Genomic DNA, 24,272 nt, shown 5'->3' with positions numbered 1-24,272 from the left:
AGGGCTGTCATATCTGTGAGACTTTTCCCCTTGGTTTGATTGAAATTGGACAAATAGCTGAGACATGATGGATGGGTCAGGGAAACGGGACTGGCAGCCAGACGGAGAGGAGGATAGACAGAGTGAGCGGATACGCCTTGTTTCCTTAGGAAATGAGGAAATTTCCTTGGGAAGTTGCACTGTCCTGTCATTTATTAATTTTATTTTTTTGTCTGTGTCTTTGCTAGTTATGGAGACAAAAGGATACCACAGCTACTCAGAAGGCTTAGATATGGAGAGACGGTGGGCTCAAGTTTCTCAGTCTGCGGAGTATTCTTCTGTAGGTACTGGAGAGCAGACTGATGACAGTAACTATATGGAGATCGTAAATGTAAGCTGCTCTGCTGGCACTTTTGCCACCAGCAGCACTCAAGGAAACAACAAAGAAAAACCTGAGCTACTCTCCTGCCTGCAGCAAGACAGTAGTCAACCCGGTCTTTTGCCATCTGACATCAAAACTGAAACGGAGTCAAAGGAGCTGTCGGCAACAGTGGCTGAATCCATGGGTTTATATATGGATTCAGTACGAGATGCCGATTACCCCTATGATCAGCAGAACCAGGGGAGCCCAGGAAAGATCTACCAGAATGTGGAGCAACTGGTGAAGCTGTACAAGGAGAATGGCCATTGTTCTTCTCCCCTCCACAGCACCAGCAGGCCCTTGAGGTCTTTGATGTCAGACTCTGGGAGCACTGTGAACGGTGGTGCCATGCAAACTATTGTCAAAAGCCCTATCATGTGTCAAGAGAAAAGCCCTTCAGGCTGCAGCCCTCAGAACATGGCTTCCTCAGTGTGTAGTCCTGCTGGAGTTAACTCTGTGTCTTCAACTACTGCTAACTTTGGGAACTTTGCCGTGCACAGCCCCATCAGCCAAGGAACCCCTTTGTCATGCTCACCGAATGTTGAAAACAGGGGGTCTATGTTGCACAGTCCCGCGCACGTTAGTAATGTCGGGTCTCCGCTTTCTAGCCCTATAAGTAGCATGAAATCCCCGATTTCTAGTCCTCCCAGCCACTGCAGCGTGAAATCTCCCGTCTCAAGTCCCAATAATATCACTATGCGATCTTCTGTGTCCAGTCCCGCAAACCTGAACTCAAGGAGCTCCATTGCCAGCCCTTCCAATGCCAATAATAGGTCCACTCGTTCTAGTCCAGCGGTTAGCACTGTGGGATCATCCATCTGTAGCCCCATAAACAACTCCCTAGGATTCCCAGCTTCGGGCACTCCAGCGGGACCTAGCAGAAGCCAAGAGACTGTTCCCAGTCCAGAAGTGAAAGACAAGGGTGCTCAAGAACTCACCTTTCCCAAGATGGAGGAAATGGAGAATGCCATTTCCAACAACAGTCAGATGAACCTTGTTCAGTTCATAAAATCTGAGCCAGATGGTTCGTTCGGCAGCGCGTGCATTGGCGACAGCAGCAAAATAAACTCCGATGCCCCCTTTTCAGTACCAGTGAAGCAAGAGTCAGCCAAGCATCCTTGTTCTGGTGCCTCTTTTAAAGGGAATCAAACAGTAAATCCTTTCCCATTTACAGATGGCTCGTATTTTTCTTTTATGGATGACAAAGACTATTACTCTCTTTCTGGGATATTAGGACCACCTGTTTCTTCATTTGATGGAAGTTGTGAAGGTAGCAGTTTTCCAAATTCAGGCCTACCTGTGGGAATTAAGCAGGAGCCCGACGATGGCAGCTATTACCAAGAAAACAGTATACCATCCTCTGCCATTGTGGGTGTAAATTCAGGCGGGCAGTCATTTCACTACAGGATCGGTGCCCAAGGCACAATATCTTTGTCACGGCCGGTTGCTCGAGAGCAGGCGTTTCAGCACTTGAGCTCCTTCCCTCCTGTCAGCACGCTAGTGGAGACCTGGAAGTCACATTCAGAGTTGGCATCCAGAAGAAGTGATGGGTATCCAGTTCTAGAGTACATTCCAGAAAACGTGTCCAGGTGAGCAGGCAAATTACTTCCCCCTTCCCTGCTTTTTTTCTTTGTTCTTCCCCTGCATTAAACAAACAAGGTGTCAAATAGTGTGGACTAGGGTGGTAGTTCTCAAGCTGATGCATAATTCTTGGTTTGCATTTAAATTCTTGTAATAATTAGATTTGCTGGTTTCTTGCTGTGTTTTACTCTGCCTTTAATAAAAACAAATGTTGGTTTTAATATTTAAAATGAACATATTATATTCTATTGTTATTAAATTTGAAAGTGTAGCTTTAGTATGTTTCTGGGCTCTTACTGCTATAAATGTTGTTTTTTCCATAATGAGAGCTTAGTGAAATTGCTCTCGTGTGTCCTATAATGGTTATTCTTTCTTAGCTAATGCTCTCATGTGTTGTACCTCAGGTGAAGTGTTGAGATGAGGATAAAAAACTGATAGTGTCAGGAATCCATTTGTGCAAAGATGCATGGTTATAAGTTTGCACCGGACTTTAACTGGTTAAGTTTAAAAACTGAACCTTACAAGCCTGTGGCAACATATTATTTCTGTTTTTTTAACTGTAGGAACATTTGGTTTGTATATATAGAAAAATGTCTCCAGAAGGAGGAGGGCTGTTAAAACTTGACATATTTGAAAGGGATAAATGGATAAACTGATCTCCTCACTTTTGGTGGAAGAGAAATACGCAAGTGCCATTTGAATTTGTATTTCTTGGCTGGCTTGTGGAAGCCTGTTCTTTTTCAGCAAACAGGTGTTCATATATCTCATAAAGGACACTTACTTTGATAAACTATCTAGTTTCATAGTTAATATTTCAAGTTATTAAGCGCATCTGACAGCATGACTTAGTTAGAATAGTTACATAGTCTCTTTGTATGTCAGACAGGCTCACCAAAGATTTCTGCTAAAGCTCAGTGAAATAGCCAGTAGTAGAATATGCATTTACCTTTCTCAAGTCTTTTTTATTCTCATCATGAGCTACACAACTGCTGTTAGTGAATGAAACATCTGCCTGACTCTTGGAGTGGGCTGAAGAGGATACACAGATTTTTCCATATTTGAATTATGCTAAATATTTCTGAAAAAATAGTGCTGCAGTGAAAAACATAATACCTAAAATAATGGTGCTTTAGAGGAGGGAAAACAGCCTATATACCTGGGAGAGAAAAAATGCTTTAAATATTTCCATTTTATTTTCTTATCTGTCCAATACCTCTGCAGTCTCCTTATAATTTTGCAAGCCATACTTCACTTTTTCTTTGGCCATTCAAATATGGTCTCTGAAGAATGCTCTTTTTAATACATCTTTTTCAGATTGAAAGGTCTGTATCCCACTCTTGTGCTGAACTTCACATGTCGCTGGATAATTGTTAGCATCCAGGCTTGTCCTAAGTGTGCTTTTTTGGATCAAGGAAAGTGAAGTTACAGTTTTCTAGTTATTTTACCTGATTAAATTTTCCTAAATCACATTATTCATTTAATGAGAAAAGTTCACCAGGAGACTGATGGAGTGCCTTAAAATAAATACCAAATATTTTACTGCCTTTGTGGTTGAGCACTGTTACTTGAGCAAGTTGCTTATGCTAGCCATGCTCTTGCATGAATGAGTCAAAGTTGTCATCCATTTCAGGGACAGTCAAAATGAACCGGGAAATACATGCTAGTAAGAGCACGGTTATCATAAATAGTTGTGTTTCGAATGACAGTTTCTCATACGGCTTTCGAAGGAGTCTTCTGATCTGACATTAGTCTACGATAGCTCTTCTCATCTGTTTACTTCTATACCAGTAAATGAATAATCTGTGTCATAAGGCTGGATGATGACAGAGGCTTGGTACACTTTTCTGTCTTTGCTCTCTAAGCTGATATCTCAGTAACATATGTGAGTGTAGCTGTTCCTTTGCAGGATTGACATCCTGAAATTTTTAGAACTTGGAGCTATTACTGCACATGTGAAATGCTGTTCAGGTGATGGAGAGCTGCAGGGTTGCAACACTTCAGGCATCCTTATCTGTCTTTCAGGTTAGGACGTGTGTCGTTGTTTAAGATCTCTTAACTTAGCCCCATTATTCAACTAAATGTTGCACTTCACCTGCTTGACAATGGCTTTTATGCTAACAGATGCAGCTGGGGACCTGTGCAGAGGCCTTAAAAGTTTCAAGGTGAACTCATGTGGAGGTCATTTTAGAGGTACAGGATGGAATGCTGAAGTGCCTGCTCAGATATTTCTCTGCTGATGAGACAAGTCATAAAGACTCAACACAGGATGTCATACATGTAAAAGGTCACTCTTGCTAATGAACCTGAACCTGATCTTTGCTTTTCTCATTATTTCTTTGCCACATTCTGGCTAAAACGGAGAAAATCATGTGCAAGTTTGTTCATACTCGGAAGTGTTGCAATAAAACATGCATAATTTAAAACCATGTCAGACCCAACAATCCAGGGTGGTTTTGAGACATGGGTTTTGTCCCATGTCAGCATGGTATGGTGATGGAAAAGTCTGTCTTCCTTCATACCGTCAGAACAGCAGTGTCAAGCCTCTGCCCTCTGCGTCCAAATCAGATCTTTGTTATGTCCAGTCAGGATTTTTTTTTCTGTTGTGTTAGCCAGATTAGACATCATACATTTTGAAGACTTCTACAGAATAGAATTAACTCTTCAAAATCTGCAGTATTTTGAAGTATCTGGCATTCACAATGCATTAATCTTTTTTCAGGTGTACTTTTCCAGCAGTATAAATTACCATAAGTAAAGACTAATGGAAAGGGAAGAATGGGCTACACGGTCCCCTGAAGCCAACAGATAATTGGCATTTAATGTATTTTGTTTTGACAGCATTATTTTCTGAACCTTAACATTGTACCCTTCTTAGACTGCTGCTGACTTGCAGCTTACATGGTGAAAAGGAGTGAGTGGGTGACGAGGAATGAAGATTTTTCATACTGAGAATGATTCTTTAGAATATTACTGTATATTTCTTTTCAATAGGAATATCACCTTTCTTGAGTCATATATATTTGCTGATAGTGTGTAATAAACATAGTTTAGGCATTTAGAATGCCTTGATACCTTATTAACTGTGCCAGGTACCCCCTTTCAACTAGACAATTTCTCTTTACTCCTTCAGTTACTTTTATTAGATGTCCACAGTTTTGGTTCTTTTTAAGAAACTGGTGATAACTTTGTTTATAATGTTTCAGCTTGTGGTGTTTGGGGAGGGAGAGCCTCTTAAGCAAAACCAAGTTACCTTCTTCCCTTTTAAATGTTTTTCTTCTACTAATATGCATGCAGAATATGTCTTTGAAAGATGTTTAATTTTTAATAGACGATGAATCATACCTGTCTGCCTGTATAGATCCCCCCTCCATGAATGACATTTCTAAGAAATAATGGTTTCTAAACTAGATGATAGCCAAGTGGGCTTGAAAAAGAAGGTATGTGTGATTGTGTGATGTCATTGATGAAAACCTACACTAAGAAGCCAGATAAGATTTCACTTCATGGTGATTGTTCATCTGAACCAAGGTACCAGCCTAAGACTCATCATTGTGCCAATTATGCAGTTCTCAAGATGGCCTAGGAGAATGTCATGGTTGCTTGAAACAACAGTAAAAATTGCAGAGAATGACCTTTTGCTGCATTAGCTCTCACCTAAAGCTTCTTCTGCAAATGTGCCTTTTCCTTCTAATTTCTGTATTAACTCATGTATGTGCACATAAATACTCCCTTCAATCAGCAGTTGTAGTGCAAATACAGGGCTGATACTCCTACTGTAGTTTCTTCCTGTCGGTTTCACTGGTGTAGTCCAATGTGGGACAAACTCACAAAGTCTGATTTGTTATTTAAGGTTTACTGATTTAACATAAATTGTGTATGTTTATCAGTAATTACATTTCAAATGTTGTCATTCAGACAAGGAGATTTCTCTTCAAAACAGTGTTTCATTATACTCTAGAGTCTAATTTATGTCTTAAAAGGAGTTGAAAGACTGTCATTGACTTAGGGTTTATGGTAAAATCTTTGATCAAACATTGGCAATATTTTAGTCACTTCTTAAGCCTATCTGTTCCTGAGCCATTCACATGGTTCAGCATTTTTTTGGTAGATCCTACTTGTAGCAGCCCCAAAAACTCCCAACCATTGCAAACCAAAACAGAAGAAAATCCCCAACCCAACAACATTTAAGTGTAGCCTTCACTGACTTGAATAGATGATTCTGGTTAAAATCTGATTTTGGGCTATTGCAAGTATTTTTTGTAAATAAACTTTTATGTTAAATATTATCTAGAATAGTCACTTATCAGAATTATACCTGCCAGAGAGATAAAGGTCTGGTAAATATTATTTTTAGAATTTATGAATGGCCTTGACCTCTGTTTGCTTGCTGACGGACTTTATGGGGGAAAAGACTGTGCTGCTGAAATATTCTTCATGCTTGGCAGGACTCTTCTTCCCTTTAGGTTCCCCAAAATTTACTATGCAAACTTCTTTTGCCAATGATTCTTTGATATTACAGACTGTAGCTTTAAATCTGTTCTTCTTTCAACTTTAAAATTAGCTTTGAAAATACTTTTTTGTAGGTTCTTGTATAATTCTCTAATTTTTAACAGCTCTGGCTATAATCTTGATAAAACAGGAACCTCTACATATATCCGTGTCTTTATTTCTCACTGGAGAAGTTAGGAATCTGTATAATTTATCAGGCCAGGGGCTCTAAAGGTTCTCCTTAGCTTTCCAGCATGTGTTTAACAGCCTTGTAATTTTACATCTTGCTTTGTTGTTATTTTGTTGAGGGTGCTCTCTTTTTGTGTTGCTCTTTGAGGAGTTAAAAATCTGTATAAAGTATCTTTCTGCTGCTGATACCTTATTTTCCCATAAAATTATACACATCAGTTGACTCCTGTGCTGTGGCAGGGAGAAGTCCATATTGCTGGAAAATTGTGTTCCATAAATGGGTGGATATTCCAGATCTGGGGAAATAAGACCTCTGCTGTCAATCCCTATATCAGTACCTAGGGGTTGTTTCTTTCTTTGGGGGTGGGGGGGTAAGTAATGTCATTTCTAGCAGAATGATCTATTGTTGGAGTGGTGAAATATACTCTTGGGCTGTGCCTTCTCTGGTCTGACTCTGATTATGCCCTTTGTTTGGGCATGTTGTATGTGAGAGACAGGTCACGTTCCTGATCTGGTTTACTCGGAAGCTGTAAAAACCAGTCAGTGCAACTTGGTGAGCAGTGTGGCATGACGTGGACATGAGAACAAAATGAAGTGATAGAAAGGAAAAAGAGCACATTTCTGCTAAAAGACAATGTGTAGTTGAGCCATGATCTCCGCACTTGGATTTTCAGCATATGGTTTTAAAAGGCAGTTTCTGTTTTTTAACTGTATGTATTGAGTCTTCCAGCAGACTTGTAGGAACTAGAATTAATAATGGGCTGATTTAAACCAAAACTTCTTGGAGAACAGTGGAGTGCTGTAATTTAGGTTTTAATTTCTCAGAGGTCAGAAAATTCCACATTTTAGGATGAATATATATATAACTTGCTATTTGGCAAATGTGTCTTACAATATGACTGTATAAGAGTGATAAAAATGGTCCAAAGAGGAAACTAAAAAGAGTTAGTGAAAAACAGGTATTAAATATGTCTAAGTTTAATACTTTTACCAGTTTTCACATGCAGTTGGTTGCTGCGCAATGCTTGGTGTTCAGCATAGGAATTACTTTACTACAGCAGTGGTCTTCTCCGAATGAAAGAGATCTGTGGAGAAAAAGTGAGGAGTATTTCCATTGTGTGCAGTTGTCCAAATCCTTGCAGAAGTATGGGGCACGTTAGAATGCATCCTAGACAGACCATGGCATGATTTGACTACTTGCTGCCCTACTACTAGTACAAACTGCAGTGGAAGGTCTGTTGGGTCCTCCTGAAAGTCATCCCTTGTTGAAGCCACCACATTGGTTTTGCTGTTGGAGGAGACAGGCTGATCTTGGAGGAAGGCCTACATTTTTGATTTACGCTGCAGGGCAAGGGATCCTAGATCAGGAAGGCCCCGTTTATCCATGCCAGCAGTTCCCAATGCAGAGCAGTGGTGGCAGCTCTGGGCTCTGTGCCGAGCTGTGCACATGCGCAGGAGGCAGCACTCCATGCCTACACTTGGAAGCAGAGTGCCTGCCCATCCTTAGGAACACACATCTTTCTATTCAGGAACCCTGGCATTTTACAAAACCTTGAGAATCAATTTACTTTCAGGACAAAGTTTTCAAATAAACTGCCTCTTTAAATGGGAAGCTTTGAAGCTTTGACCTTGTTTGTTTGGTTGATTTTGTTTGTTTTGTGCTATTTTTGTTTGTTTTGGTTTTTTGTTGTTGTTTTGGTTGTGTTGTTTGTTTTTTTTTGCAACTGGAGTTTATTAACGTGTTTTACCAGAGCTTGACAGTGTGCTTTCTGAGAGGGTGTCGTCTGGGTGGTTGTCATTCTCTGCTTCATGGAAATCAATGCTAGAGGATTTAAAACAAAAATAACCCAGCCCCCCAGCTCCCCGAACACCCCCAAGCAAAAAAAAAAAGCACCACAGAAAGCCAAAATGACATTATTGATGGTTCTGGATTCTTAAAAGGATGAGTAACACTGGTTGTATCTATTCAGTATGTGAACAAATACCTTTGCAAGACACTGTTTCTTTACTGAGTTGTATTATAGCAGAAGTTCCCACACTGGTGATAGGTCACAATAAAAAAACTTGAAATTGAGTTTTATTAATCTTAACTGTGAATTAAGCTCCTGCAATTACATTATAATGTGTTGTTAGTTGGTTGCTAAATTAAATTATCATGAATCTGTGATCTGTAAGCTACATATTTGCTTCATCAACGAATTGATAGCTTAAATTTCATATTTGAAAGTAGGGTAACTTAGGGTTCATAAAAAGGTGTTTCTTTAAAAAGAAAAAAGTAAAGTTAGTTGAAACATCTGAGCAAAAACAGAATCCAGTATTTGTGGACAATATGTAAAATGGCTACAGGAATTTGTATGCTCTCCTAAAATGCATGGGTATGCTGCTGATTGTGGTTAGTGATAATTAATAATAGATCAAAGAGTTACAGCCCTGAGGTTAAAGAGGAAAATTTAGACTAATTGCTGAATGTTTTTGACAATTTTTATATAGCTTCACTCATTTCCATTCTTTCTTCTAAACAATACTTTCTGCTTGCATCTGGAGGTAAAATGACTTTTTGAATGGGCTTTCAGGCTAAAATTTGGACTGGATACTTACAGATCTCTTCTATTTTGCTGTTCTTTCTGTATCTGCTTTTGAGAATTGCTATCTCAAGTTTCTTAAAGTGATAGCTTTATAAACTAATTCCCTAGCTATTAAGTTTCTGAAAAAGAGATTTAAAAAATCTGCCATCTTTAAAAATGTTTTCTGGATTTGAGAGAGTATCTTCCTTCCATTTTTTGTTTGTGTGTACGACCATTTCAGATTTGTATTTAGTCTTAAGTCTACAAAATAAACATGTGCTTTAAAGGTTTATGTTGGGTGGCATAAGTTATTTGTGAGAGTTGCTAATCACAGGTCAAAATTGGGAAGTAAGTAGTCCTGACTAGGATTTTGGCTGTCCTAGCTGCCGAGCTCTAGTGTCTGTCTAGCATTTTCGGCAGTGGTTTTCTGAATACCGTGTTGCAGTAACATGATAGCGCAGTCCTGCAAGACCTGTCGCTACTGTACTTAATTTCTTCTGCTCACCAGCTCTTCTTCTGTATCTGCCTTGAAGGGTCAGGACGGAGGGTGCATGGAAGCTGTCCTGATCTTGTCTTTGGAGTCCCCCGAGGAGATGGGAGTGGTTCTCTAGGCAGAGAAGAGCTCTGCTCAATTATTTTGAAGTCATGCTCTGCTTCTGTGATTCAGACCATACAGGAGAGGGGCAGCCCCTGGGTGTTGCTGGTCTGAGAAGGGGCGGAAGCCCCTGTTGTGGCAGGCAGCTCCTGTGCCGTGCATCCCTGCCGGCTTGCGCAAGGCAGCTGCGTCTCTGTACCCGTGTGAATGCGTCACCCGGCATGTCCTTACCAAGACCCGTGCTTTCCAAGCCCTTTGGAAACCTAGTTTCACAACTGGTGAGCCCTGGTTTACTCTGGCAACATCTCACCTTGAAAAATCAATCATGTTTGTATCCTTAGCTCTTCATTGGCATTGCTGCAAGTAAGAGAGTGGGGAGGGGGCTCTTTTGGCCGTACTTGCTCTTCAGACATGGCATTCTGACTGACTGAAGCAAGGCAGGAGGTGGGGCCTAGTCTCCCAGTCAAATTTCACATCGCTGCCCTCAGACTAGGAGCAGGAAAAGGATTACTTTGGAAAGCTTGCTTTAAGGTTGGGGCATGAAGATAGCAACCTTTATTTTCCCTCAGGAGGCTTCAGTTCAAATATATGCTGCTCCAAAAGGCTTGAGATCTCACTTTTAGCATTGCTGAAGGCTTGTCTCTAGAAGCCTGTCACGCACTTCAGCATTTTTGAAGACCGGAGTGCCAGGGACCTTGCAAATGAAGGTGGGTGGGAAATTTGCACTGTTTCCAGGCAGACTATCTGAGCTGTCAGCCTCATTATTTTGAACTAAATTAAATTTGTGCTAGAGAGTGCAGTATGTTAAAGCAGTTAGGGAGCTCTTCCTCTAATGGTAGTTTCAGATCTACTCTGCTAGATCTAACTTCATTAAGTTCCAAACTTTTGGAGTACATTAAAAACAAAAAACAAAACAAAACCCTTTTCAGAGCTATTGATCATGGGGTGTGTGAAAACTTTCAGGAAAAATTAAAGAATCTCATTTGAAGACAATGTTTGCCGTGTCTAAAGATCAAAGTCCTTTTATTTTTTTATTTTTTTTAAAATTATTTAGTAGAAGATAAATAAATGTTGTCAGTACTAGCCCCTCTGTGAAGGGGTGCACACTTCTGGAACATTGCAGGTGTCATTTTTCATAACTGGCAGGAGGTCACAGAGCTGATCACAGTCCTTCATTACGTGTGTGTCTGTACGCTTGGGCAGCAGGCTGGATCCCTGGAGCTGTGCATGGCAGGGGCTCCTGCATCTCCCTGAGCACCCCAGGATGAGCAGGGAGAGGGCTTGAAGCCCTGGTGGGATACTGCAGTGGAGATCCTCTTCCACTGTTTCTTGTGGATTGCTCCCCAGTTGGTAGCTTATTTGCTTGGGTTTAGGGTGCACAGTGTATTCACATTTTGAGTTTGTTTGGTTATGAGCACTAAGGCTGAAGTTAATAATTAAAAACAAAAATTGGCTAATAAATACTCCTTAAGGATTAGAAAAAGTTACTGAACATGACTGGCTTGTCAAAATTCTGCATTGACCTTTTGTCACAGACTGTCCAGCTGTAAAAATGTATCCAGTAAAACCTCATTGCTGCAGGATTAGCTCTGCAAACCCTCTATGGCTTTGCCATGCTCTTCCTTCAGATACGCGGTGGCAAAACAGAATAATTCCAATTGATTTGATTAGGATTTTCGAATCCTTATTTTAATCTGAGTCCATGTAAACTAGCTGGAAGATGAAGTGGGGTGGGGTGAGTGGTGGTGGTGGTGGTGGTTAGATGTGTCAGCTTCTACTCAGTGTATGGAAGTAAATATTGGAACTGGTCCAGAGCTTTATGGCTGCTGCCAACTAATGACATAAGATAATGTTGCAATGAAACAATGCACTTGATTTGCACTTGTTTCCCAACTAACCTTTCTGATCCTTGAGGCTGCTTAGAATTTGTGTTTTTGAAGATTGACAGTAAAAGGGAGATTAGGCATTGAAAATTTTGAGTGATTAAATATGTGGTAATGACAACTTCAAACTGTGCATGCAGATAATGAAATATAGGACTGTTACTTCATATTAAACCCATTTGGTGGAAGAAGCAAGGAGGACGAATGTTTTGGATGAACATGTTATTTTAAAAAGGAACAAAAAAATCAAAGGAGATAATTTATATAGAAATAGAAGTGAAAACAGTGAGTTGCTGATATGTTTATTTTTTTCCTGGGACCAACACTGCGGCTGTAGATCTGTGTATTGTCCTACATTTCTTTCCTAAGATGAACAAGAGTTAACTGTGTGTAGCAGGATGTTGTCAAACTTGGTAGGTTTGTGTTAGTATTTTTATTTTGGTCAGAAATGTGCCTTTGAAGTGAATCTTCCAGCTGCTGCAGTTCACATCATGAGGCAGCTGAGGAGTCAACAACCAGGAACATCTTAGCCAGCAGTAAATAAAAAACGTGCTCCTTGAACCACCTAGGGCACTCCAATCCCTGATGGCTTGTGTCCATGGGAGCCCATGGGAGCTGCCCTGAAGCATAACCCTTGTGACACCTATGAAGTAGTTAGTGGAGGACCACAGGACCAACCACTCCTCTTGCTAGATCTCCTGTTGCACCACCGTGCCTGTAATATAGATACTGCCTGTACACTAACTACATTTTCACCTGGTAACTGCAGCATCTATAATTTAAAAAAGGTTCAAGGTTACAGGCAGAGGAGATTATTCCACAGAAAAATTGGAGGTACTGTGTTCAACAGATGTATTTGTAAGTTGTGCCCAGAATGAACAGAGTTTTTAACTACTCCTCCTTCACAGCACTCTAGACATCTTAAAAACAACTGAAGTAAATCCTGGAAGTAGTAAATTAAACTGAAGTGACAAATAGACTGTATCCTATTTTTTTTTTGTTGTTAGTGAACTTCTTTTCAACTAACTGAAAGATCTAGAATACAGTTTGCAGATATTCTTATACCAGCTATAATACTAATCTGTATAGGAAAACAGAATTGTTTTGATTATAGGCAGCTGCGTTAAGCATTTACAATTAGCTGTAACTTATGCAAACTAGTCAGACAACTTAGAATTGTCATTTCAGGAAAAAAACTACTTTGTAGATCAATACATTTATGTAAAGTAAAGCTATTGATTTGCAGCTAATTATATGTTGCGGATGTTTGGCAAATGAATTTTAATATGGGGCTAACTGAGTTGAATAGATGATGTATTAGTGGCTTGTAAATGACTTACAGCCATTAAGTCTATTTATAAGATAGATACAGGAAAAGAGTTATAAGCCTATCTTAACTTCTGATGAATCAGCACTGTAATACCAGGATCCAGATCAGTCTTGATCTCGTTCACTAACTTTTTAAGAGGAGAGTCATGTTTTTCTTACTTTCATACCCTCCATACTGTGATGAACAAGATAATCCATGTCCTCCACCATTGTTCCATGTCCTTCCACCTGTATTAGCCCTCAGGAAGATTTCAAGATGCTTCAGATTTTCTGCTTGCTTCAGCAAAAACACCTGATATTGTGCTTATTAAAAGAAAATCTTACTAAGGTTATAGCAGGGTCCATGAAGCTAACTCTGGTGAAGCATAGAGGCTGGATCCTCTATCTGCCAAGCTCATGTTCAAAGCTGACATGCTTCAAGGCATGAGAAGATGGCAGCCTCAGACATGCCTTTGGGTGGTAGCAGTGCTGGGGGTCAATAGGTGTTCCTGGGGACTTCCTAAGCCAGTGCCAGCAGCATGGATGTTTATATACATATATACACACACACACACATATATACGTAATTTTTTTTTCCGAATTCTGCTCAAGCTACCTGAGCCTTAGAGTTAATGATGGGTCTAACTCCATAGGAGGAATTACTACTGGTTTTCTCCAGCATGTGGTGCATCCCAAATTCAGGGGTGGTATTAATGTTGGCATGACTTTAATCAGTAAGTCAATTGAAATTTTCATGCTGAGTGGAAAAAATATTGAGGACCAAATAGGAATAAGCATTGAGATCTGGAATGCAGAAGAATAATATGATTTAATGAAAAGTAAGATAAATATTATAGGAGCAAGGAAAATGGCAGGTATTTGGTACAAGAGGATGCAAGCTTAATATAATATACCAGTTCCTAGGAAAACTTGTGGTTATGTCTGAGATGACTAAAAATTGAGAATATTCAACATCTCATCACTTAGCTTTATAAGACATAGCTTTGACTGATTTTTATGGATGTGTTTTGTGTAATCAGTTTGAAAGACAACAGTAAATAAATACACAAATCTTTCCTAGCTACTGGTTTTGATACAGGGTAGTCTTTGATGTTTCATGCGGGATGTTTAAGGTACTTCAGTACTAGGCATGAGAGTCGGAGATAGAATATGTTAAATTATCCACAGAAAGGTAAAATTCAGGACAGAAATGTAAAAACAGTCTACCATTTGTAGCAGGCTCTGCATTAATACCACGGGCTTTATTATTATATAATAATAATAACAACAATAATAATAATAATTATAATCATAATTATAATTATAATAATGTATATGCAAAACCAAGGAAAAGAGCAGATCTGTTTGATGATCTTGGTTGCTTTGTCTGTGCTGCCTGCCATGTCCAAAATACCCATGCTGTTACAGGTCTCGCAAATGTAAGTTATCGGCATCTCCTACTCTTAATTATATTTCTGTATTACATCAGGTCTGTGGATTAGGAAAGTGAGATGTCAAGAGTAAATTTAGTTTGGGGCTTCTCCGCCAAGTCCTCAATGCTCCCACCAGTAGCTTAGCATGAATTAGTCTGTTTCTTTAAAGGCTTGAAGTAAATATTGAGTAGGGTTTCCTAGCAACATTTGTAAGGTTAAGTAAAAATCAGCTTTGCCAGGTATTCCTTCTACAGCACACTAGTCTTTCTATTTCAAAATTCACACTTTTGATACATTATTTGCAGTATGAAATGCTCAACAGAATCTGATAGTATTGTAAATAAATAATTATGTAGAGTTGTATATGCCAGGACATGTTAGCTGAAATAGTGTTATTACTTTGAGACACAGGTTTTCTTTTGCTGTATATTTTACTGTGCCTAAACTAACGGGGCCTAATCTTGTTTGACTTCTGCAAGTATTAACTATATATATGTGTGTGTATATGTGTGTATAAAAAAAATACAGCAAAAGTAAAGCTGGTTTAAGCCTGTTAAAAAAAAAAGAATTATAATTTATTGTTGGTTTTGTCAATGTAAACAAAGAAATGATGTGCATGTTCAGACTGGTCTCCTGAGTTGGCAGAGGTTCAAGATACAGGTGGTAGAATTGCCTACTGAAATCTTAATTTTTCTTCAACTTTGGTTTGTAGGGACAAGAAAACATATCAGCGTGAAGAATTCCTACAGTGATACAAAAGTAGAGGATTCATGTTCTTTTAGCCTGTTCAGTAAATGGCATGCAAGGGTCTTCACGGTGCTTTGAAAGTGTAAGAAGTTTGTGTGCCTATTGTATACCTATTCTGGGTAGGGTAGTTCCCCCTTGAGAAACACAGAAGGCTGGAATTTAGGTTAACCCAGGACAGATAGATAGATAGCAGAGGGGAGCAAGGAATGGAAAAATTTGGTTGGCTGCTTCTACTCCTAAGTTTTTGAGTCTATAAATAGAGTCTATCAGAATATTTCTAGTTAGTTCTGGGGAAAGTCAGCTGCTGTGCTGGGGATTGGCTGTGCTCCCAGAATGAGGAGGGGAAGGAAAAAAATAGCAGAGGGGAGCAAGGAATGGAAAAATTTGGTTGGCTGCTTCTACTCCTAAGTTTTTGAGTCTATAAATAGAGTCTATCAGAATATTTCTAGTTAGTTCTGGGGAAAGTCAGCTGCTGTGCTGGGGATTGGCTGTGCTCCCAGAATGAGGAGGGGGAGGGAAAAAGAAAGAAAAAAAAAAAAAAAAAAAAAAAGAGTATGATAGGAGGCCTATTGAAAATCTAGCAACTGACACCAGTGAAATCAAGGATTTGGAAGATCATGCATTTGGGCTTCAGTTTATTTTTCTGCAGCCTGTGTCGGTGCTGGGTGTTCCACAGAGCGACTGTCTATGTGTAGCCTATTACGAGCTTCCAAGTTAACCAGGCCCAGGAGGTAGGTCCACAGGCAGTACCCAGCAGGGTTCATAGTTCAAAAGCCAGGACTGAAGCCTGATAATCAAGAATGAGTATAGGAGTAGAAGGAAGTGGTATATTATCCTCACTTAATGTGGCAGTGGCTAGCCTAGGCAGCCTTGCCCTCACCCTGAGTTAGATGTGTAATATAAAGGGAAATGGAGAAATGAAAGCAAAAGCTGAATTTTGAGCTAATAAAATCAAGTTATTATCTAAGCTGTAACGTCTTTAGATAAAAGGAGAAAGGGCTTGCTGATAAAATAATGTGCAAACTAGTTGAAGTATATTATGATACCAGAAATAGACATCTAAGGGAGTGATTATGACCTTTGCAAACAGTTAACATTCTTTCTAGGAAATATAAATTATATACTGGAAAAATATTCTAAGTTGAGATTTAAACACAATATACAACTAGGGTATAAATAGCCAGTAAGTTTAAAAATTAGGTGTTTTTTTTCCTAAGGTACTTACATTTACAGTAAAATAAAACCTTTCAGCAAAGCTGCCTCCCCCCCCCATAACCACGGAAGAATGATCCTTCATACTCTAAGTAGAGAAAGTAGCTTTGGTCAAACAAATAGCATTATGCACATAAACTGAACAGACTATACAGATGAGCATTTATTCACATGTCAGAGTTCATAGGAGCTGAAATTATCTGAACAGTAAATGAGCTTTTTCAGCACTGAACTAATCCCAGAAAAATCTATGCTCACGGTGAAAAGGAAAGTGTTCATGACAACTGTTCTGCTGCTCAGGCATTGCTGGGAACTCATTTTTTCATTTATAATTTCCCAGATATTGGGAAAAATGGTTATATTGAATATTTATGGCAGGAGGAGAAGGGATGGAGCAGTGTCAGTGCTTTTAAGAGGTACATGCTGCCTTTCGATGTCCATCAATGTCGTAAAACCATATGTACCAGAATCATGTGTACCATAGAGTTGTGTACCAGTAATAGGCTTACTTGCTGCTTCTATGCTTCCATAAAGATCAGATAAAATTCACAGGAGTGCTTAACCTTGTTTTGAGTATTTTTTCTTATTTTTTATAAAATTATGTAATAATTTTTGTTCATATTCATATTTGTAATAAACCATGACTCTTATAAGGCATATTTAACTCTATTGTATCAGAAGGTACTTTAGTTTCTCTGTATCAGTTGGAATAAAATCTCCCACTAACTAGTGGCCTTAGCTGTCTTATTAAATGTTTTTGATTATTGAAATATTAATAGCAGTAGAACTATTTTAGAAATTCTTGAGTGATTCTAAATGGAATAGTGTAGGTAAAATTTCTCCAGATGCTCAGCAGAAAGCAAGATTATTATTTTTTTTTGGTGTAAAGTTGTCTTCATCATTAATTTGTTATTGACAGTTCTTGAAGAATATGGGGTAAATTGGTAAAGAACAAGTATTCTATCTCATTAAGATGTAGGAAAACAGTTTCTTAAAAAATCCAAACTTGTGACTATTTGAATTAACAAGGAGGAAAATCTATCGAGTTGAAATCTGCCCTCATGAGACTCAGTGACCATTTACACTCAGCATTTCACCAGAGGATGGCTGTGGGAATTAAAACTGCAGTTCATTGTAACTGTGTGTATTGTCTTGGAGAAATACTCAGAGAAACACATTGATGGAGGAAGGAGGGGAAAATCAACCTATGTATGGCCAAGGTAGATTTAACATGGAATAATTCACTAAGTTTGAAAAAATCTACCAGTATTAGCTGTGTCAGAAAGACTCCAGGAATGTTTCAGCTGAAAATTCCATTTATCAAAAATGGAGAAATTGGAAACAGTTTATAAACAACTTGTTAATGTTTTATTTCTTTTTCAGATAATTTTCTGTCAAGTATTTGGAAACTTGACTGAAATCTTGGTCTCATTTGAGGAAGTAGCTCAAAATTCATGTTATATTCAGTGTGCCACTTGATAAATTATGCAAACCAATGTAATAAATGGGTCTTGAATGAGATCAGAACAGAGTTCTAAAATGATGCTTGTAAATAGCTCTGATGACAGTGGGTGTTTTACTTCTTTCTAGAGCAGTACATTTAAGATGTACATCAAGTAACCCCAAAAACCCAAAAACTAAACCCCAACCCCCAAAAAAATCTCAAACCAGTTCTGAATTTAATGGTCTATAATCCCTTTTCTGAAATAGCATTTGCTCCAAGTTTTAGAAGCAGACAGAACTGTGTCTTTAGATGGAGTACTTGATCTCACTGCTTTTCCTGACCTGTTGTTCGTTGGGTGATCTGGCAGCACGACTCCTGCATAGAGCTTTTTATTTGCACTAGTGGCCCCATTCCTTCACTGAAAGGGTTATGAGGTGTTGGAACAGGCTGCCCAGGGCAGTGGTGGAGTCACCGTCCCTGGAGGGATTTTGAGAGTTCTATAGATGTAGTACTGAGGGATATGGTTTAGTTAAGGATTTGTCAGTGTTAGGTTGATGGTTGGACTCGGTGATCTTTAAGGTCCCAACCAAGATAATTCTGTGATTCTGTCTTTAAAATCAGTGGGACAGGCTGTATACAATTTCTGCTTAATCTGCTGCAAGTTGGATGTTTCCAGTGTTTCTAACTTGCATAAAATGTTTTATATTGTGCTTTTTTCCCAGGTTATTCTGGCAGTTGAAGTCCTGTTATGCACAGCATGCGTCTTTTCACACTCCAGTCCCTGACTGTGATGGCTTGAATCCTTCATTATTTTATGATTAATTGTAGAGATACAAACATCAAATCAAAATCCCTGAGAGGCATCTTTTAAAGGAGCTGCCTAGCTTTTTGATTTAGCTGCCCCACAAATTACTTATCTGGTGGCTGTGTGGTTTTTAACATCCTGCTAGATTTGGAACAAGTCCATGAAATCCTTTCTGCAATATCTGGGGAATAGAAAAAAGGTTGATAAGTTATTTTGTCCATTGCTTGGGTCAAGCCTTTCAAGACACATCAGCACTGAGTGTTGAATCCATTAAGTAGGAATTGGTGGATTTGCAGGATCTTGGTTTGTATTATCAGTTATTGTAATAGGGTGTTCAGCGCAGATGTTCAAGTGTTGGATTTCCAATTTTTGTCTTTCAGGTACATGTAAACTCATAAACTACAATTGTAGCTGTAAAGGAGAAAATTGTGATGCAGATGAGAAATAACGTTGCAAAGAAAGTGCTTTGCATTAGCTCTTTCATGCGTTGCTACATGTGGTTTTTTAAAACAGATTTTATCCCTTGGGATCTAATAAAAGGCTAGAGAGTTATTTGGTTTATAAACCTGTGGGGTACATTCTTTAGATATTCAAAGGGAAAAGGTCAAAGAATGACTTCTGTGTTATCAATTCCTCTATGGGAAACTATATTAAAATCTAGAAAATACAATACTGTATAATTTAGAAACACAATATATAATGTGGGTTGAGACACAATTACTGTGTTTTATTTCTTGGTATTTTCCATTTTACTGAATACATTTCAGTAACAATTGGGTTTTGGCTGTAATGCTATTTGCAACAGTTTCATGAAACTGCACAGCAAATTGCTGTGGTGTACCAGATAAAATCAACTCCTCACTTCATTTGTGAAAGTCATATTAAGAAAAACTCTTACTACTGGCTTCTGCAGGTAATGGCAGGTTTTATCCATATTTATACAGTTTTGTGAAATCCCCAAGGTAAATTTAAAAGCAGTTATCAGATGGACGTAATTTACTTATATTTTCTGAAATTTTTTTCAGAGTTTATTCCTTTAAAATTGTCTAATGTAATTAATTAGCAGATATATAGAACGTACCTGTTTCTCACCAAATTCTGTCACCTGGGATTGAAGTAACTGGTCTGATGTATCCAAGTCTTCAGCAGCTAAGCCTGACAAGAAATTAAAAGTGTATGGATTGTGAGTGTTTAACAACAGAAGTATCTTTACTGTCAGTGGCCTTCTTGGGTTTAGTGTTCTGTGTACCTATGTCCCAAAGAGCTAACATACTGCTTACACGTGGTTTAGGACAAAACAGATTGCAGAAGGGGGGGCTAAGAGGTGGTGTTAAGGCTGACTGTTGGTAGAAAGGTTTAAAGTTAACTTCAAACAAATAAGTCAGATTAATCAATTTGGAGAAAGTAGGCAGACGCCTTAAAGACAATTTTCTGCCTTCATTTTTATATGGCTACTGCTGAACACCATTGTGGTATAACCTAGAAGTAAATTGTTTTTTGGTACTATAAAGTCTGTGCTGGGTGTTCCCAGTGATGTGCTGAAGGTGTTTGTGCAGCAATCACAATCAGCCCTCTTCACTCTCAGAGTCCGTGGGTCCTTGGCATCCATGAGCTTGACTTAGTAGCACAGATTTTGCTGTTGGGTGCTACTGACTTCTGGGAATGTGTGAGAAGGAGTCTACTCCGTCCTTTAGAACCACTTGGAAACTTCTAGAAATGCTGGAGGTTTTCTTGGTTCTCCCTTCTGAGAAAGGGAGAAGTTGTGGAGACAAAAAGCATGTCTCGAAGGTGGGGCTCAGTTTTGGCATGCAAGATGTAGTTTACATCTGGGCAAAAGCCCAATGTCTCTTTTTGATAATGACCTTGAGCATGTTGTGACTGAAGTGGGCAAACCAGATGTAGGAGGTTGCTAATGATTGCAAGTAACTCCAGATAAAATGTATCAAAATGGAGGCTGTTTTTATTCTGTGGTCTGCATCTCAGTAATTCATTTCTGACTGTGTGTATGGATTTCACTCTTTCTCCCTCTCTGTATTCATTGTTGGCCTCATGAGTTGACCTCAGGAGGAGCCTGTATCCTCCACCACATGAAGAAGGAGTATAAGGGGACTCCTGGCCAAATATGACCTTTGTGTATGGTGTCCCTTTGTTGTCGTCTTCAGTTAAGACTGTGTATGTTCCCACATGTGTTCCTTCAGGTTTCACTTCAGGTCAGTGCCCTGATGGCCTTTTAATTAACCCAGTCACAAATAGGTTTGTCCAGATTTATTTATTTTTTTGTCCCATCAAGAAGGCTTTAAAATACTTCCTCTGCAGCAAAAGTAGGCATATGTGCACTTACTTGCCTTCACAGCAACAAGAGCAGAGCACACTGATCCATCTGTACAGTCTCTTTTGGTCATTTGCTGGATTTTCTGTCTCCTTCATTTTCAAAGTGTCCTATCTACTTTTAGCCTTCAGAAAGGAGAGTGAAAAGTCATGGAAGTAGTTGTCATGAGATCTAGCTCTTGGTAATTTCCAAGCATGCTGGGTCTGAAATACTGCAGAATTTATGTTCTTCTCTGGTAAAGCAAAATATATGCACAGAAGTCTTCCACTAGTCTTGGGTCTGAAGTTTCTCTTTCTTTGTAGTCAAGAGGAAATTCTGGATTTAAAAATATTATTATTTACAGAGGGATTCTGCCTTGAGGTGTGTGTATATATATTTAAAAGGTACTCATGTCTGTCTTCCTGGCTGGGGTGGACTTGAGTGTACAGGCCCTCTCTGCCCCATTCTGCACAAGAGTTCCTGGGGGATGCATCCCCCTCCTGCTTCTTCACTTTCCCAAGCTTGCTGAATGAGGCTTTAAGGCAGGTACTATTCAACTTCAGTTTTCCACCTAAAGCAAATTTTGTGATACCAAAAAATCAGAATTTATCTGATCCTGGGAATTAGTTTTAATTTACAATGGGTTAAGTCTGCTTTTGCTGCCACCTTTATTATAAAACTAATGTAGTAAGGCTTGTATATAATTTTTGCCATCGTGTAAACAATTCACTTTCCTAGTGATACTGGCAGTGTCATGAAACCAAGCCTGAGAGGCAGAATAAGGTTTTTCTTGCACAACAGAGTTCTTAGCAGTATTAGAGAACAGTGTTGTCTCTTTCTTTTAGAAGCTGCTGGGTTTAAGTAAACCAAATCAGTGCTTTTTTGTGAGCTTTAGATAGAGTTTGACTATTCATTATATGGAAGTATATGCTTGTTTTGATTTTTCTTCAGGTTACCATGTTACAAATTTCAAAATACCTTAAAATTAACATCTGTTTTTAGTACATAGCCTTTTCTTTGTTGTCTTACTGCTCCTTCTCCCCAATAAAGACAACCCTTTTTCAATTTTTATAAACCATCATAGATGACATGTTTCCATTTGTTAGTGAAGTTCAAAAAGTAATATAATTTTGCAAGAAGGAGGAGGAAGGTGCAAAAAGAGTTAACGTCAATTTTAATGACATTTTCCATTTTTTATTCTACCAAAATTATTTTATATAAAGCAGTTACTAACCTTTTGGGTCTGTTGTTCTGTTTTATTCCCTTTCTTTCCTCTCTCACCATTTCAGTACAATAAATATACGTGTTTCCACTAATGAAATTTTAGATGTGGAACATATCTCAAGTTGTTGACCACAAAGCATTAAATGGGCTTTTCCTCTCTTACTTCAAAAAACTATTATAGCTGATTTCCCTTGTGTTTGTTGTGAATCCCCAGCAGGGCATAAGTGCGTACAACCACATTGAAGGATAAATTAAGAAATGCAGATAATGCCAGTCTAAGCCTGCCCTGTTCTTACAGCTCCTTAATTCTCTGATAGCCCTTGAGAAAGATTTTATTTACTTGCTAGGAAATTCAGGAAGTGTAATTAAATGGCGATTAAAACATAGACGTTATTTCATGGTGCTATTGCCTTATTTGAACTCAGTGAGTTTCTTTAAGAAAATACTGTGCTCAAGTGAGCTGCTACTGCAAATGAGACAGGAATAAAAATTGCTCTGGCTGGCCAAGGAGGGGATGCAGTTGGTTGAAAACTTGTGTGGGTTTGTAGAAATACTGGAGCAGATGAATGCAGACACACAAAATATTGTCGTTGGAGAGATCGTGTGTAGGACCCCAGGTTGAAGTTAGTGTGAACAGAATTAAAAATAGGAAGGATGACAAACCCATTAGTTGGTGAGAATAATTTGTGTTTTGGAAAATAAAAACAAAAGCTGAAGTTTAAATGAGATTTGTCCTTGAATTGGTAATAGCATTCAAATGGAAATCTTAGCAAAGTGAGGTTGCTCTATGGAGCATAAGAGGAGCTCCAATGAATAATTAAACAAGTGATAGCTAATAAAATATACAGCACATTGCTTCAAACTTAGAAATTGTAACTCTGCCTAAGGGATGAATGTTTTTCATTACTTTTTAATTGTTGCCAGTGTTGACCTTCAAGGTCTTTTTCTGGCAGATAATTTGTTATGGTAAGGATGAGATCATTAAGTATTTTAGCACAAGCCGCATGATGTAAATAGTTTCCTAATATTATAGAATGCTGATGTGGTAAGGGTTTGTTTTCTTAGGAATTTGTTCTCCATATTTAGTGATTTTTTGGATCGTATCTTAAAAGAGCAATTCTACTGTAATCCTGCAGGACAGTGGTTGTAGGTAGTACAGTAGCAAACGTCAGCAGTTTCTACTGTGAGATTTTTGCGACAGGCTTTGAATTGTAATGAAACGGAATGACTGTAAAATCTTAGCATAATTTTGGGAGTCTTTATGATATTTGTTAATGCCAAGAACAAACAACGACTTTTCTCCTCTGCTCAATTCATGAAAGCATCTACGTAGGGGGCTGCAGGTTTTCCCCATGCTCAAGTGAACCTCTGTGGCGTCGGAGGTTCCAGGGCACACATGCCAGGAATTAAGTATTACTAAATTTTGCTAGTTTTATACTGTAATATTGTTTTTACTATTTGAGTGTTTGCATAGGTAGGCGCTAAAAATAGGTAAACACCAAATGCCGTCAAAATTTATGTTTATAAATCTTAGTTTAAATTCTCTACAAGTAAATGGATTAGTATTAGACATCTTTTGTCAGAGAGTAGAGATGCCTGCTCACAGAGAAATGATGGTGGGGAGGAGCAAGCCAGCATACTATCTCTTTTCTTTACATTTACTTGCTGTTATTAATTTTTGAGCCTAAGATGCTCGGAACAAACTGAATCGGTTGTTTTCTCAAGTGTTTGTTGATAGAAACATTTATTGCTCTCATGGTCGCTGATGAAAGAGGAACAGGGCTGTTGTCTTGTGTTCGTCCATGCTATGCACTTGCAGGAAGCCTATAAATAATTCTTAGGGTAAAATTTACCTTGCTACCGCCTACAATCTAAAGAGAAAAGCCTGCCGATGCATGGGGTTGAGACAGAGAGCTTCAGCTCGCCTGTCTGACCGCAGCCTGCAGAAACGGCACTTGGGTCTGCCTGTTCCTGAGGAAGGGGTGGAAGGAGGGGAGGAAAGGCCACCGGCAGGGCCTGTACTCTGATGGATAGATAAGGGTGACCAGTGCTGGCAGCCAGAGAGCGGGAGGAGGCTGCAGGCCGGCAGGC

General features: G+C 38.9%; 1 protein-coding gene across 2 annotated transcripts in view; it reads left to right on the top strand.

Moving 5' to 3' along the window:
- The first annotated feature begins 10 nt into the window (after nt 1-10).
- NR3C2 (nuclear receptor subfamily 3, group C, member 2) overlaps nt 11-24,272 on the top strand; it is a 210,303-nt gene continuing 186,041 nt past the window's right edge. Inside the window, exon 1 of one of the 2 annotated variants that reach the window (XM_010008944.1) lies at nt 11-1,989. In XM_010008944.1, coding sequence (XP_010007246.1) covers nt 65-1,989 — 1,925 coding nt within the window. In that variant the 5' untranslated portion in view covers nt 11-64. The remainder of the gene's footprint in view (nt 1,990-24,272) is intronic. The other variant, XM_010008945.1, reaches the window with a different exon arrangement.

The sequence above is a fragment of the Chaetura pelagica genome, unplaced genomic scaffold (assembly GCF_000747805.2).
Source record: "Chaetura pelagica isolate M959 unplaced genomic scaffold, ChaPel_1.0 scaffold221, whole genome shotgun sequence".
NCBI classification, from domain to species: domain Eukaryota; kingdom Metazoa; phylum Chordata; class Aves; order Apodiformes; family Apodidae; genus Chaetura; species Chaetura pelagica.
The sequence above is the reverse complement of the archived record's forward strand: the minus strand, read 5'-3'. Positions and strand labels throughout refer to the sequence as shown.